This window comes from Epinephelus fuscoguttatus, linkage group LG21 (genome assembly GCF_011397635.1).
Source record: "Epinephelus fuscoguttatus linkage group LG21, E.fuscoguttatus.final_Chr_v1".
Lineage (NCBI taxonomy): Eukaryota > Metazoa > Chordata > Actinopteri > Perciformes > Serranidae > Epinephelus > Epinephelus fuscoguttatus.
Window position 1 is genome coordinate 39,336,978 of NC_064772.1, and position 15,000 is coordinate 39,351,977.

Sequence of the window (15,000 nt, forward strand, 5' to 3'; positions counted from 1 at the left end):
TTTCCTTCTCTCTGTAACTGTTACATTATGACATCATGCAGTGACATCATGTGAAATAATAGTGTACTGTCACATCCTGATCAGATGACATCATACTCAGATATTATTAATGTTGCATATTGATATCATGTGTGAAGTGATAAGATAGAAACACAATGTATGACATCATCACATGTTGAGTGACATCACCTGGTTCCTCCACAGACTAGCCACAGTGTTGTAGAGCAGCAGCAGCATCAGAGGACTGCTGAAGTGAAACCAGCTGAGCTCAGCATTCACCTGCAGCCTCCAGGGGGCGGCGCAGTCCACCGAGACTACTGACACCAGGCCACAAACACTGCAGAGGAATCAATCAATCAATCAATCAATCAATCTCCATATATCTGTATTCATACTTACCACTGTATGATGAAGGTGTTACCTGGTGAAGGTGTGTTACCTGGTGGAGGTGTGTTACCTGGCAGAGGAGCGGTTGGGAGGCCACGCCTCCTGCAGCGAGGGCAGCTGGTAGCAGTAGAGGAGCAGGAAGTGGAAGGGGGGGTACAGCAGTGACATCACAGACACGCACCTGAAGAGAAGGGGTGGGACTTGACCTGACCATGCCCACCAGGTACACAACACCTGGAAACAGAGGAGGTAGGGGAGCGAGGAGAGGGAGGGGAACATGATGCCTGGTGGGGGTGGGGGGGTGGGGGGGTGGAGAGGGTGGAGAGGGTGGAGGTGTAAATGTACAGGGTGGAGAGGGTGGAGGTGTTAGTGTACAGGGTGGAGAGGGTGGAGGTGTAAATGTACAGGGTGGAGAGGGTGGAGGTGTTAGTGTACAGGGTGGAGAGGGTGGAGGTGTTAGTGTACAGGGTGGAGAGGATGGAGGTGTAAATGTACAGGGTGGAGAGGGTGGAGGTGTTAGTGTACAGGGTGGAGAGGATGGAGGTGTAAATGTACAGGGTGGAGAGGGTGGAGGTGTTAGTGTACAGGGTGGAGAGGCTGGAGGTGTAAATGTACAGGGTGGAGAGGCTGGAGGTGTAAATGTACAGGGTGGAGAGGCTGGAGGTGTAAATGTACAGGATGGAGAGGCTGGAGGTGTAAATGTACAGGGTGGAGAGGGTGGAGGTGTTAGTGTACAGGGTGGAGAGGGTGGAGGTGTAAATGTACAGGGTGGAGAGGGTGGAGGTGTTAGTGTACAGGGTGGAGAGGGTGGAGGTGTTAGTGTACAGGGTGGAGAGGATGGAGGTGTAAATGTACAGGGTGGAGAGGGTGGAGGTGTTAGTGTACAGGGTGGAGAGGATGGAGGTGTAAATGTACAGGGTGGAGAGGGTGGAGGTGTTAGTGTACAGGGTGGAGAGGCTGGAGGTGTAAATGTACAGGGTGGAGAGGCTGGAGGTGTAAATGTACAGGGTGGAGAGGCTGGAGGTGTAAATGTACAGGATGGAGAGGCTGGAGGTGTAAATGTACAGGGTGGAGAGGGTGGAGGTGTTAGTGTACAGGGTGGAGAGGCTGGAGGTGTAAATGTACAGGGTGGAGAGGGTGGAGGTGTTAGTGTACAGGGTGGAGAGGGTGGAGGTGTTAGTGTACAGGGTGGAGAGGCTGGAGGTGTAAATGTACAGGGTGGAGAGGGTGGAGGTGTTAGTGTACAGGGTGGAGAGGCTGGAGGTGTAAGTGTACAGGGTGGAGAGGGTGGAGGTGTAAATGTACAGGGTGGAGAGGCTGGAGGTGTAAGTGTACAGGGTGGAGAGGCTGGAGGTGTAAATGTACAGGATGGAGAGGCTGGAGGTGTAAGTGTACAGGGTGGAGAGGCTGGAGGTGTAAATGTACAGGGTGGAGAGGGTGGAGGTGTTAGTGTACAGGGTGGAGAGGGTGGAGGTGTTAGTGTACAGGGTGGAGAGGGTGGAGGTGTAAATGTACAGGGTGGAGAGGCTGGAGGTGTAAATGTACAGGGTGGAAAGGGTGGAGCCTAATCATTTTGATTGACAATGGAATAAACAAGTTCTTGTACCTGTTATACCTGCATCGTGGTACTCTGTACCTTCTTCCCAAATGCAATAACTCATATTCAGGATTCAGTGCATGGTCATGATCAGACACGATTTTACGAGCTTGTCTTATCACTGACTATTCAAAAATGACTTGAGGAATGATCAGGAGTGTGGACATACCCATTATCTTCCCTGCCACATTAATCAACCTAGCCTGGTTTCCAAACCAGCTAGACATACCATATCTTAACACAGACAGAATACTAGCATTGTAAAAAATCATCATTATGTTCCTATTGACCCCAAACAGTCTTAATCTCCGTAGGAAGTGCAGGCACTGATGTATCTTTGCACAGACATTTTGCACATGTGAGTGCCAGCTCATATCCCCATCAACCTGTACTCCCAGATATTTATAGGAGACGACTTGCTGAATTGTTTGGTTATGTATAGAGTGGAGTGGAGGTGTATAGGTGGAGAGGGTGGAGTTGGTGAAGGTGTGTACAGGGTGCAGAGGGTGTAGAGGTTGGAGGTGTTAGTGTACAGAGTGGAGAGGTTGGAAGTGTTGGTGTGCAGGATGGAAATGGTGGAGGTGTTACTGTGCAGGGTGGAGAGGGCATAGAGGGTGGAGGTGTTCCTCCATCTCCTCCTTTAGCTTAAACAGATTCTGACCAGTGTGACCATCTGGACTAGTCTGATCAGGACCAATCTGATTAGGACCAGTCTGACCATAAGGACCAGTCTGACCATCAGGACCAGTCTGATCAGGTCTAGTCTGACCATCAGGACCAGTCTGACCATCAGGACCGGTCTGATCAGGACCAATCTGACCATCAAGACCAGTCTGACCATCAGGACCAGTCTGACCATCAGGACCAGTCTGATCAGGTCTAGTCTGACCATAAGGACCAGTCTGATCAGGACCAATCTGACCATCAGGACCGGTCTGACAATCAGGACCAGTCTGACCATCAGGACCAGCCTGATCAGGACCAATCTGACCATCAGGACCAGTCTGACCATCAGGACTAGTCTGACCATCGAGACCAGTCTGACCATCAGGACCAGTCTGACCATCAGGACCAGTCTGATCAGGTCTAGTCTGACCATAAGGACCAGTCTGATCAGGACCAATCTGACCATCAGGACTGGTCTGACAATCAGGACCAGTCTGACCATCAGGACCAGCCTGATCAGGACCAATCTGACCATCAGGACCAGTCTGACCATCAGGACTAGTCTGACCATCGAGACCAGTCTGACCATCAGGACCAGTCTGACCATCAGGATCAGTCTGATCAGGACCAATCTGACCATCAGGACCAATGTGACCATCAGGACCAATGTGACCATCAGGACCAGTCTGACCTGACCATCAGGACTAGTCTGGCCATCGAGACCAGTCTGACCATCAGGACCAGTCTGACCATCAGGATCAGTCTGACCACTGGGACCAGTCTGATCAGGACCAGTCTGATATCACCAGGACCAGTCTGATCAGGACCAGTCTTCTACTGGGTTCTACTGGTTACCTGTGAGTCCCAGTAGGACTGTCAGCAGGACTTTCCCTCCAGTCGTTGTCATGTCTCCCACCATTTGTCTGGTTTTACAAACCAGTAACTCCAGTTCAACAAGAATCCTGTTTCTGCTGCCTTCATCTTCCTCCTCGTCTCCGAGCACAGAGTCATCCTCAAACATGAGCTCCTCCCCCTGCTGCTCCTCCTCCTGCTGCTGTGTGTCGTCTTGAGGCTGAAACAGAGAAAGAAACAGTCACTGTGAGCATGTCTCCATCCACCAATCTGACCGTCTTACCGCAGCAGGACAGACACACAGACAGATATGAGTCACTTTCATCACAGACAAGGACTGACAGATCTCTGGTCTCTGGTCTTTGGCCTCACATCTCTGGTCTCATATCTCAGGTCTCTAGTCTTTGGCCTAGGTCTCTGGTCTGAGGTCAGAGGTCTCTGGTCTGACATCTCAGGTCGCTGGTCTCAGGTCTGAGGTCTCTGGTCTCTAATCTCTGGTCTAAGGGTCTGAGGTGTCTAGTCTCTGGACTGAGGTCTCTGATCAGAGGTCTGAGGTCTCTAGAATCTGGTCCGAGGTCTCTGGTCAGAGATCTCTGGCCAGAGGTCTCAGCTCTCTGGTCTCGAGTCTCAGATCTGAGGTTTCATATCACAGGTCTCAGATCTCCAGTCTGAGGTCACAGGTCTTAGGTGTCTGGTCTGGGGTCTCAGGACTGTGGTCTGTCTTAAGTCTCTGGTCTGTGGTCTCAGGTCTGAGATCTCTGATCTCAGGTCTGTAGTCTTTGGCCTGAGGTCTCAGGTCTCTGGTCTGGGGTCTCAGGACTCTGGTCTGATGTCTCTGGTCTTTGGTCAAAGGTCTGATGTCTGAGCTCTCTGGTCTGAGACCTGAGGTCTGAGATCATAGGTCTCTGGTCTCAGGTGTCAGGTCACTGGTCTCTGGTCTCTTGTCTCAGGTCTCTAGTCTGGGGCCTCTGGTTTGAGGTCTCAGATCTCTGGTCTCAGGTCTCATATCGCAGGTCTCTGGTCTCAGATCTCTGGCCTGAGGTCTCTGGTCTTTGGCCTGAGGTCTGAAGTCCCAGGTCTCAGGTCTCAGATTTCAGGTCTCATATCTTAGGTCTCTGATCTCAGGGCTGGGGTCTCTGGTCTCTGGTCTCTTGTCTCGGGTCTGAGGTCTCTGGTCTCTAGTCTCTAGTCTCAGGTCTCTGGCCTCAGGTTCCAGGTCTCTGATCTGAGGTCTGAGATCTCAGATCTCAGGTCTCTGGCCTCTAGATCTCTGGTCTCTAGTCTCAGGTCCCAGATTTCAGGTTTCTGGCCTCAGGTCTGTGGTCTGAGATGTCTTTGGGCTGAGGTCTCTAGTCTCATGTCCCAGATTTCAGGTCTCTGGTCTCAGGTCCAAGGTCTCTGGTCTGAGGTCTGAGGTCTCAGATCTCAGGTCTCAGGACTAAGGTTTCTGGTCTCTTGTCCCTGGTCTGAGGTCTCTGGTCTCTGGTCTGAGGTCTCTGGTCTTTGGCCTTAGGTCTCTGGTCTCAGGTCATAGATGTCAGGTCACTGGTCTCAGGTCTCTGGTCTGGGGCCTCCTGTCTCTGGCCTGAGGTCTCTGGTCTGATGTCTCTAGTCTCTGTTCTGAAGCCTCATGTTTCTAGTCTCTAGTCTGAGGTCTGAGGTCTCAGGTCTCAGGTCTTTGGCCTAAGGCCTCTAGTTTCTAGTCTCAGGTCTCTGGTCTCAGGTCTCAGATCTCAGGTGTCTAGCCTCTAAGTCTCTGGGCTCAGGGCTCTGGTCTCAGGTCTCTGGTCCAAGGTCCCTGGTCTGAGGTCTCTGCTCTCAGGTCTCATGTCTCTCACCTGAGGTCTGAAGTCTCTGGTCTCTTGTCTCAGGACTCTGGCCTGAGGTCTGTGGTCACAGGTCTTTTGGTCTCTAGTCTCTGGTTTGAGGTCTGTGGTCTGAGGTCTCAGATCTCAGGTCTGAGGTCTCAGGTCTGAGGTCCCAGATCTCATATCTCAGGTCTCTGATCTCAGGGCTGAGGTCTTTGGTCTCAGGTCTCTGGTCAGAAGTATCTGGTCTAAGGTGTGAGGTGTGAGGTCTCTGGTCTGAGATCTCTGGTCTCTGGTATGAGTTCAGAGGTCTCTGGTCTTTAGTCTCTTGTACGAGGTCTCAAGTCTCTGGTCAGAAGTCTTGCTCACGGACTCTCTTAACCTGAACCAGAGAAGTCAGAAGTACAAACACAAGGTTTGCACCTAACTTTCCAGCGACAAGGAGAACCAAGCTGAATTAGCAGCAGACTTGTAACTCTGCAAAGACCCCAAGTGACCAGCTTCCTTAGATCTACACCATTGGAACAAGAACCCAACAAAGACTGCATATGGAACCCCATTTCCTTCCAGCCTTCAACTGCCAGCTAACAAAAGCAGCACAAAGCAACTCTTTCTTCCATCCAGTCAAGGACTGGTAATGTAACAACTGGGCATAGCTTTATCACAGCTGTAGAGGCTGAGCGAGACTGTTTGACTTTGTCGACTGTGATTTGATGCTGTTCACCGAGTCATTGTTGTGATTGGTTGCAGTTAGGTCATTGGTTAGTTGGCTTCGCCAAAGCTAAGTGATGGTAAATTGCTAATGCTGTTCACAAACAGATTCTTGCAGACAACTAAACAATTTCTGCACTAATCCAGACCGTTTGCACCACACATCACATTCACATAGACTCACTCACACTTTGGCTTCAACATAACGACACCTAAAGAGGAGACTCAAAGTTTCTGCTTCGTCTCCCTTGCCTTTGTCCTGATCTTTGTCAGACAAACACCTCCCCCAATCTGAAGACAGCTTTTATTCGGCCATCTTGTAATTCTCTGTCGTCAGCCATTTTGTTTTGTAAGCTCTTTGATTACCACACCTGCCTTTCTCTCTCTCTCTCTCTCTCTCACACACACACACACACACACACACACACACACACATACACATACACACATATACACACACCAAGCTTCTATAATTAGAATTTGTGTGTTTGGTTTTGCTTTACTGACTTTGTGAACAAATATAATTTTTTTGGAATCATACCTGCTGTCTGTTTAATGTTGCACAAGAGTGAGTGAATAGTCAACATCTGCTGCGTCGAGGATCCTTCAGGCTTTATTATTAAATTAGATTATTGTTATTAATTCAATTATTTATAAAAATTCCAAATTGATCGTTTAGTGAACTTATGAGACTGATATCTTTAACTGGCTATCATTTTCCCTTTTGGGGAATGGTGCCCACGAGGTGATTTAAGGTAAATTAAGTCACATTATTTCACATAATTAATAATTAATATGAATAATTATCAGTTGTTTCAGATAATCAATTTAATACTTTTTAATTTAATCTATTACGAGGTTAGGCCCCTGTTAAGGCTTAAGTCCCAACCAATGGTGCCACCATGTACAACACAGCACTGGTGCCTAGATCACAACACATAGTATCCCCTCTTTTATAGTATCACCAGTATAATTGACATCATTAATAATGTCCCCCTTTGAGGCCCAGAATTGTTCCCTACCTTAATGGTGCCCCTTGGTGAGGCCTAATATTGTTGTTTCCTACAGGTCTGAGGTCTCTGGTCTCTGGTCTGAGGTCTCTGGTGTGAGATCTCTGGTCTCTGGTCTCAGATCTCAGGTCCCTGGTTTGAGGTTTCAGGTCATCGTCCGTCCTCCAGCTGAAAAACTCATCATCCTCCCGTGTTTGGACCCCATCGTCCTCCAGCTGCGGAGTTCTTTGTCCATCCTCCAGCTATGGACCTCATTGTCCTCCAACTGTGGATGTCTTTGTCCATCCTCCAGCTATGGACCTCATTGTCCTCCACCTGTGGACGTCATTGTCCGCCCTACAACTGTAGACCTCATTGTCCTCCAACTGTGGATGTCTTTGTCCATCCTCCAGCTATGGACCTCATTGTCCTCCACCTATGGACGTCATTGTCCACCCTACAACTGTAGACCTCATTGTACTCCAGCTGTGGATGTCTTTGTCCATCCTCCATCCATGGACCTGATCGTCCTCCACCTCTAGACGTCATCGTCCTCCACCTGTGGACATCATTGTTTGTCCTCCAGCTGTAGAAGTCATCGTCCTCCGGCTGTGAACGTCATCGTCTGTCCTCCATCAGTGGATGTCATCATCCTCCACCCTTGGATGTCAGCGTCCTCCACCTGTGGACCTCATTGTCCTCCCGCTGTGACAACATTGTCCCTCCTCCAGCTGTGCACGATATCATCCCCCACCTGTGGACGTCTGTGTCCTTTACCTGTGAACGTCATCATCCCCAACCGGTGGACCTCGTAGTCCTCCACCTGTGGATGTCATCATCCGTCCTTCACCCTTGGACGTCATCGTCCTCCACCTGTGGACCTCGTAGTCCTCCGGCTGTGACAAAATGGTCAGTCCTCGAGCTGTGCTTGATATCGTCCTCTACCTGTGAACATCACCGTCCTCCGGCTGTGAACATCATCGTCCATTGTCCAGGTGTGGACCTCATCGTCCTCCAGCTGTGAACATAATTGTTTGTCCTGCAGTTGTGGACTTCATCGTCCTCCAGTTGTGGACTTCATCATCCTCCACCTGTGGACCTCATCGTCCTCCAGCTGTGGATGTCATTGTCTGTCATCGTCCTCCACCCATGGACGTCAGCATCCTCCACCTGTGGACCTCATTGTCGTCCGTCTATGACAACATTGTTCCTCCTCCAGCTGTGCACGATATTGTCCCCCACCTGTGGATGTCTGTGTCCTTTACCTGTGAAAGTCATCGTCCCCAACCGGTGGACCTCGTAGTCCTCCACCTGTGGATGTCATCGTCCATCCTCCACCTTTGGACGTCATCGTCCTCCACCTGTGGACCTCGTAGTCCTCCGGCTGTGACAACATGGTCAGTCTTCCAGCTGTGCTCCATATTGTCCTCCACCTGTGGATGTCATCATCCATCCTCCACCTTTGGATGTCATCGTCCTCCACCTGTGGACCTCGTAGTCCTCCGGCTGTGACAACATGGTCAGTCCTCCAGCTGTGCTCGATATCGTCCTCCACCCATGGATGTCATCATCCACCACCTGTGAATGTCATCGTCAGTCCTCCACCTGTGGATGTCATTGTCCTCCACCTGTCGATCTCATCATCCTCCAACCGGGGACGTCATGATCTGTCCTCCATCTGTGAACGTTATCGTCCTCCAGCTGTGAACATCATCATCCTCCATCTGTGACCGTCATCGTCCTCCAGCTATGGACCTCATCATCCTCCAGCTGTGGATGTCTTTGTCCGCCCTCCACCTGTGGACCTCATCGTCCTCCACTCCTGGACGTCATCATCCTCCACTTGTGGACATCATCGTCCGCCCTCCACCTGTGGACGTCATTGTCCTCCAACTGTGGAACTCATCGTCCGTCTTCACCTGTGGACCTCATCATCCTCCACCTGTGGACGTCATCGTCCTCCACCTGTGGACGTCATCGTCCTCCAACTGTGGAACTCATCGTCCGTCTTCACCTGTGGACCTCATCATCCTCTACCAGTGGAGGTCATCATCCATCCTTCACCTGTGGACCTCATCGTCCTCCACCTGTGGACGTCATCGTCCTTCACTTGTAAACATCATCGTCCGCCCTCCAGCTGTGGAAGTCATTGTCCTCCAGCTGTGGATCTCATCGTCCTCCAGCTGTGGATGTCATTGTCCTCCAGCTGTGGATGTCATTGTCCTCCAGCTGTGGACCTCATTGTCCTCCAGCTGTGGACCTCATCGTCCTCCAACTATGGATGTCATTGTCCGTCCTCCACCTGTGGACATCTTTGTCCGTCCGAGTGAAGTGATGTAAAGTGAGAAGGAGGAGCTGCTGTCTGCTGGTCTGGTTTCATTGTCACAAACACACTCAGACAGTTCAGATAATGAATTGATGAACCTGAAACCTCATCATTATGTGTGTGTGTGTGTTTGTGTGTGTGTGTGTGTGTGTGTGTGTGTGTGTGTGTGTGTCACTGTGTGTGTGTCACTGTCCTGATGATGTCACATAACGAGGTTACAGTTAATAAATATCTTACTGAGTTACTCACTAATAGACAGGAAACCTCGTTAAGAAACAAGAGGAGACGACTTAACAAGGTTACACCTGCTTCATTACTGAGTGTGTGTGTGTGTGTGTGTGTGTGTGTGTGTGTGTATGTGTGTGTGTGTGTCTTACCTGTGTGTGTCTGTTGGCGTTGAGTCTCACTATCAGCCTCCAGGTCAGCAGACCAACGAACAGCACGCCAACATCTGGAAACACCTGTCTCACTGCAGAGCCAGCATCACTTCCTGTCAGACTGACGCAGACAGACAGACAGATGGACAGACACACAGACGGACAGACAGATGGACAGACAGACAGACAGACAGACAGACAGACAGATGGACAGACAGACACAGACACACAGATGACAGATGGACAGACAGACAGACACACATATGACAGATGGACAGACAGACAGACAGACAGACAGACACACACACAGATGACAGATGGACAGACAGACAGACACACATATGACAGATGGACAGACAGACAGACAGACAGACACACAGATGACAGATGGACAGACAGACAGACACACAGATGGACAGACGGACAGACAGACAGACAGACAGATGACAGATGGACAGACAGACACACAGACAGACACACACAAAGACAGATGGACAGACAGACAAACAGATGGACTCTTCAGTTATTTGTTATGACGTCATATTAATATGGTTAACCTTTTTAAACATTCAAAATAAATGAATTACAACAAATATACAAACTGAAAACAAAATATAAATATGAATAAAAAAATAATAGAAAAAAACAGACCATAGTTTGCAGTGGGTTGAAAAAAATACGGAAAAATACAAAAAAAAAAAAAAGAATGAATAGAAATTAAAAAGCATCTAAAATTAAAGATTAATAATAAAATAACATGGAAAAAAGTAAATGTTACATTAAAAAAACAAAAAAGTAAAAACAAAAACATAAATAAAAGCAACTGAATAGATTTAATGAATGAGAAATATTTAAAGTGACTGCAATAAAAACCAATACTTCATCACATACACCCTTCACCTTCTCCCTCTCCACATCCCTGTGGATTATTTCTTCTTCTATCGATGGCTGCTGTTGTTCTCTGTAAAGTGTCTTTGAGTATCCTGAAGAGTTCTATATAAATCCAATGTATTATTATTATTATTATCATTATCCATCCATCTTTATAAGCTCTTATCCGCTTGAGGGTCACAGGGGCTGGAGCCTATCCCAGCTGACACTGGGTGAGAGGCAGGGTTCACCCTGGACAGGTCACCAGACTATCACAGGGCTGACACATAGAGACAGACAACCATTCACACTCACATTCACACCTACGGACAATTTAGAGTCACCAATTAACCTGCATGTCTTTGGACTGTGGGAGGAAGCTGGAGCACCTGGAGGAAACCCACGCTGACACAGGGAGAACATGTCAGAGCACCTGGAGGAAACCCACGCTGACACAGGGAGAACATGTCAGAGCACCTGGAGGAAACCCACGCTGACACAGGGAGAACATGTCAGAGCACCTGGAGGAAACCCACGCTGACACAGGGAGAACATGTCAGAGAACCTGGAGGAAACCCACGCTGACACGGGGAGAACATGTCAGAGCACCTGGAGGAAACCCACGCTGACACGGGGAGAACATGTCAGAGCACCTGGAGGAAACCCACGCTGACACAGGGAGAACATGTCAGAGCACCTGGAGGAAACCCACACTGACACAGGGAGAACATGTCAGAGCACCTGGAGGAAACCCACGCTGACACGGGGAGAACATGTCAGAGCACCTGGAGGAAACCCACGCTGACACGGGGAGAACATGTCTTATTATTATTATCATCATTATTATTACTATTATTATTAATTTCTATCTTTTAGATCAAAATGTTTAATTTTATAACATTTGATTAAAGCCATTTTGTTTTTTTATGATACTGTTTCAATGCCAGTTAATAAGATTTATTGACTTTTAGAAGTGGTGAGCTCAGGTTGGACATCTGTTAGGGATGTGACGCATTTGAAGATAATCCAGGAAATCACAATAAACAAAGATAGCAATATGGACACTGGAGGAGCATTTGTACTACAGCAGAGAACAGTGAGAATCTCCATGTTGCTTCAGAGGTTCTCAGCCTCCACACTGCTTAAGGATATCACTTATATGTGTTTATATATGTATGTGCACATGATCATATGTAAATATACATGTGAGTGCAACGTCCTGTGACTGATTCAGATGAAAATATAAACTTGTTTTTGATGTGTTTCTCTGTGTGTGTGTGTGTGTGTGTGTGTGTGTGTGTGTGTGTGTGTATAGGTTTTGACAGAGTCATGTAATCCAGACAGAGAGACTACTGTCTGACCTCCCACTGCTGACACATACACACACACACACACACACACACACACACACACACAGTGAACCACATGTGTTCAGCCTGTCTGATGTGAGTTAGGAAAGTTTTAGCTGGAAACAGACACAGCTGTGTATGTGTGTGTGTGTGTGTGTGTGTCACAGACAGCAGAGTCCCACAATGCACTGCTCCACATTTTGCAGATCTCTGTGTTGGTCATGTGACTCTCCAGCAGTGATAATGTCACAGTCTTAATGGGGACTAAATATAGATTCATATAATAAATGTCTTGTCCAGGACATCTCACAGGATGGAGACAGGAAACAGAACATGCGAACCAGTGTTTTTAAGATTCTGCTGGTTTGACATTTCAGCGTGGGTTTCCTCCAGGTGCTCTGACATGTTCTCTCTGTGTCAGCGTGGGTTTCCTCCAGGTGCTCTGACATGTTCTCCCTGTGTCAGCGTGGGTTTCCTCCAGGTGCTCTGACATGTTCTCCCTGTGTCAGCGTGGGTTTCCTCCAGGTGCTCACACATGTTCTCCCTGTGTCAGCGTGGGTTTCCTCCAGGTGCTCTGACATGTTCTCTCTGTGTCAGCGTGGGTTTCCTCCAGGTGCTCTGACATGTTCTCCCCGTGTCAGCGTGGGTTTCCTACAGGTGCTCTGACATGTTCTCCCCGTGTCAGCGTGGGTTTCCTCCAGGTGCTCCCACATGTTCTCCCTGTGTCAGCATGGGTTTCCTCCAGGTGCTCCAACATGTTCTCCCTGTGTCAGCGTGGGTTTCCTCTAGGTGCTCGGACATGTTCTCCCCATGTCAGCGTGGATTTCCTCCAGGTGCTCCAATCATGTTCTCCCCGTGTCAACGTGGGTTTCCTCCAGGTGCTCCAACATGTTCTCCCCGTGTCAGCGTGGGTTTCCTCCAGGTGCTCCCACATGTTCTCCCTGTGTCAGCATGGGTTTCCTCCAGGTGCTCTGACATGTTCTCCCTGTGTCAGCGTGGGTTCCCTCCAGGTGCTCCAACATGTTCTCCCTGTGTCAGCATGGGTTTCCTCTAGGTGCTCGGACATGTTCTCCCCGTGTCAGCGTGGGTTTCCTCCAGGTGCTCCAACATGTTCTCCCTGTGTCAGCGTGGGTTTCCTCCAGGTGCTCGGACATGTTCTCCCCGTGTCAGCGTGGGTTTCCTCCAGGTGCGCTGACATGTTCTCCCTGTGTCAGTGTGGGTTTCCTCCAGGTGCTCCAGCTTCCTCCAACAGTCCAAAGACATGCAGGTTAATTGGTGTCTCTAAATTGTCTGTAGGTGTGAATGTGAGTGTGAATGGTTGTCTGTCTCTATGTGTCAGCCCTGTGATAGTCTGGTGACCTGTCCAGGGTGAACCCTGCCTCTCAGCCAGTGTCAGCTGGGATAGGCTCCACACCCCCGTGACCCTCAAGAAGATAAGCAGTTAAGGTAAATGAATGAATGAGTATCTGGAAGTAATGTCACAAGTTTCCCCTTTGTCGACACTGACAGTCCTTCAGCGCTGTGTCTAACCGGTGTTGGGCAGTCGGAGATAAGACCCTCTGCGCTGTCCAGCTGTTGTTTTTGCCCTCCACTCGCCATGGAGCGGATTCAGCAAGGCACTGGTGACGTCAGTACTGATCTTTAGTGAGGATACTGTGCACTGTCACAACAAGGACAGGCACACGGAAGTTAGCTGCCTCTGTTGGTGTCAAGATATTGTTGCCATAGAAACAAATCACATGCTCAGTGCATCACTAAAAAACAAACAGCTCTGGGAGCGCTCTCTTATGAAGTGCTGGGATGACGCCCTGACACTACTTCCTGATGATGAAAGGCACTGTGTGACTTGTGCCAGTGTGTGCACCATGATCTGATGTTAGTCGCTTAGTTTCTGATGTGATCTCTCTGTCGACGGGATTTGGGGGAGTTGATGTTCGTCAGCTGATGTTTCATACAGATCGAATCTTAACCTGGCACCTTAATGCACCACAGATCACACACACATGCACTCTAACATGCGTTTCACCATGGCTACACTCAGAGAGGGAACCTCAAGTTCCTGCTGCTCTTCTTACCGACCACATGTGGTCACACACTTCCCTCTCATGCCGTCTTTGATTTTACCATCTCCTTTGTATTTATCTCTGCTGTCAGCCATTTTGTCCTGCAGGTTGTGTGGCCTTAGACAATGTGAAGAATGGATGAATCACCAATGACTGAGTCAAGAACTCAGTAATTAAATCATGTTATCATTATATTTAATAGTTATTAATTATTTCTGATAAACATGTTAATACTTTGAAGCACCAGCTCCCAACATCCAAATATCTGAACATCACCTGGTGTCATCAGTGATCAAAAGTCTGTGTGACCAGGCTCTAAGGTTGGGAACTACAGTTCCCATTATGATATAAAGTGAATTGACATCAACATCCATCTTCTGCCTGCCTCCCTGCCTGAGTGTCTGCCACATGATGTCATTCTTACCTCACCAAACCGAGCTGCCCGAGAGCCTTCTGCCACGACGTACCTGCAGAGACAGACAGGTCATCAACACACTGTGAAACAGACAGGTGTTTTTAGAGAGACAGACATGTGAGAGACGGACAGGTGTCTTTAGAGAAGCAGACAGGTGAGCGGCAGACAGGTGTCTTTAGAGAGACAGACATGTGAGAGACAGACAGGTGTCTTACAGTTGGACTCTGGCTGCAGTGTAGCGGTGGTAAGCTGGAAGAAGGACTGCAGTAACAGGAAGAGGAAACTGGAGACACACACAGCCGTCACACAGCGACACGCGTTACCTGGGAGACAAAGACTTTATTTTGAAAACCTGACAGGAAGTCGATAAAATCACTGAAAACATTGAACAACAAAAAAATGGTCTCGATTCAGGAAAATAAACATGCATTCACACGCTGTTAAAACCAGATCTGAAATAAAACATGTAAGTGTCCGACTGTCCTCAGATTATTCCATGTTTCAGGTGTACCAGGTGTTTCAGGTAGGTGTACCATGTATACCAGGTGTTTCAGGTAGGTGTACTAGGTGTTTCAGGTAGGTGTACCAGG

The 15,000-nt window shown here is 48.7% G+C and overlaps 1 protein-coding gene and 1 long non-coding RNA gene across 2 annotated transcripts in view; one reads left to right on the forward strand and one right to left on the reverse strand.

Annotated features, from left to right (window-relative positions):
* Window positions 1–15,000, reverse strand: part of LOC125882024 (piezo-type mechanosensitive ion channel component 2-like) — an 87,431-nt gene that overhangs the window by 59,618 nt on the left and 12,813 nt on the right. The window contains 6 exon segments of the mRNA XM_049565647.1: window positions 190–337; window positions 458–671; window positions 3,506–3,722; window positions 9,714–9,834; window positions 14,420–14,462; window positions 14,626–14,733. Coding sequence (XP_049421604.1) covers window positions 190–337; window positions 458–671; window positions 3,506–3,722; window positions 9,714–9,834; window positions 14,420–14,462; window positions 14,626–14,733 — 851 coding nt within the window.
* On the forward strand, window positions 717–3,023 carry LOC125882034 (uncharacterized). Its single transcript, XR_007448290.1, has 5 exons — window positions 717–780; window positions 991–1,140; window positions 1,351–1,530; window positions 1,561–1,650; window positions 1,801–3,023. It is a non-coding gene; the product is annotated as an uncharacterized LOC125882034 (long non-coding RNA).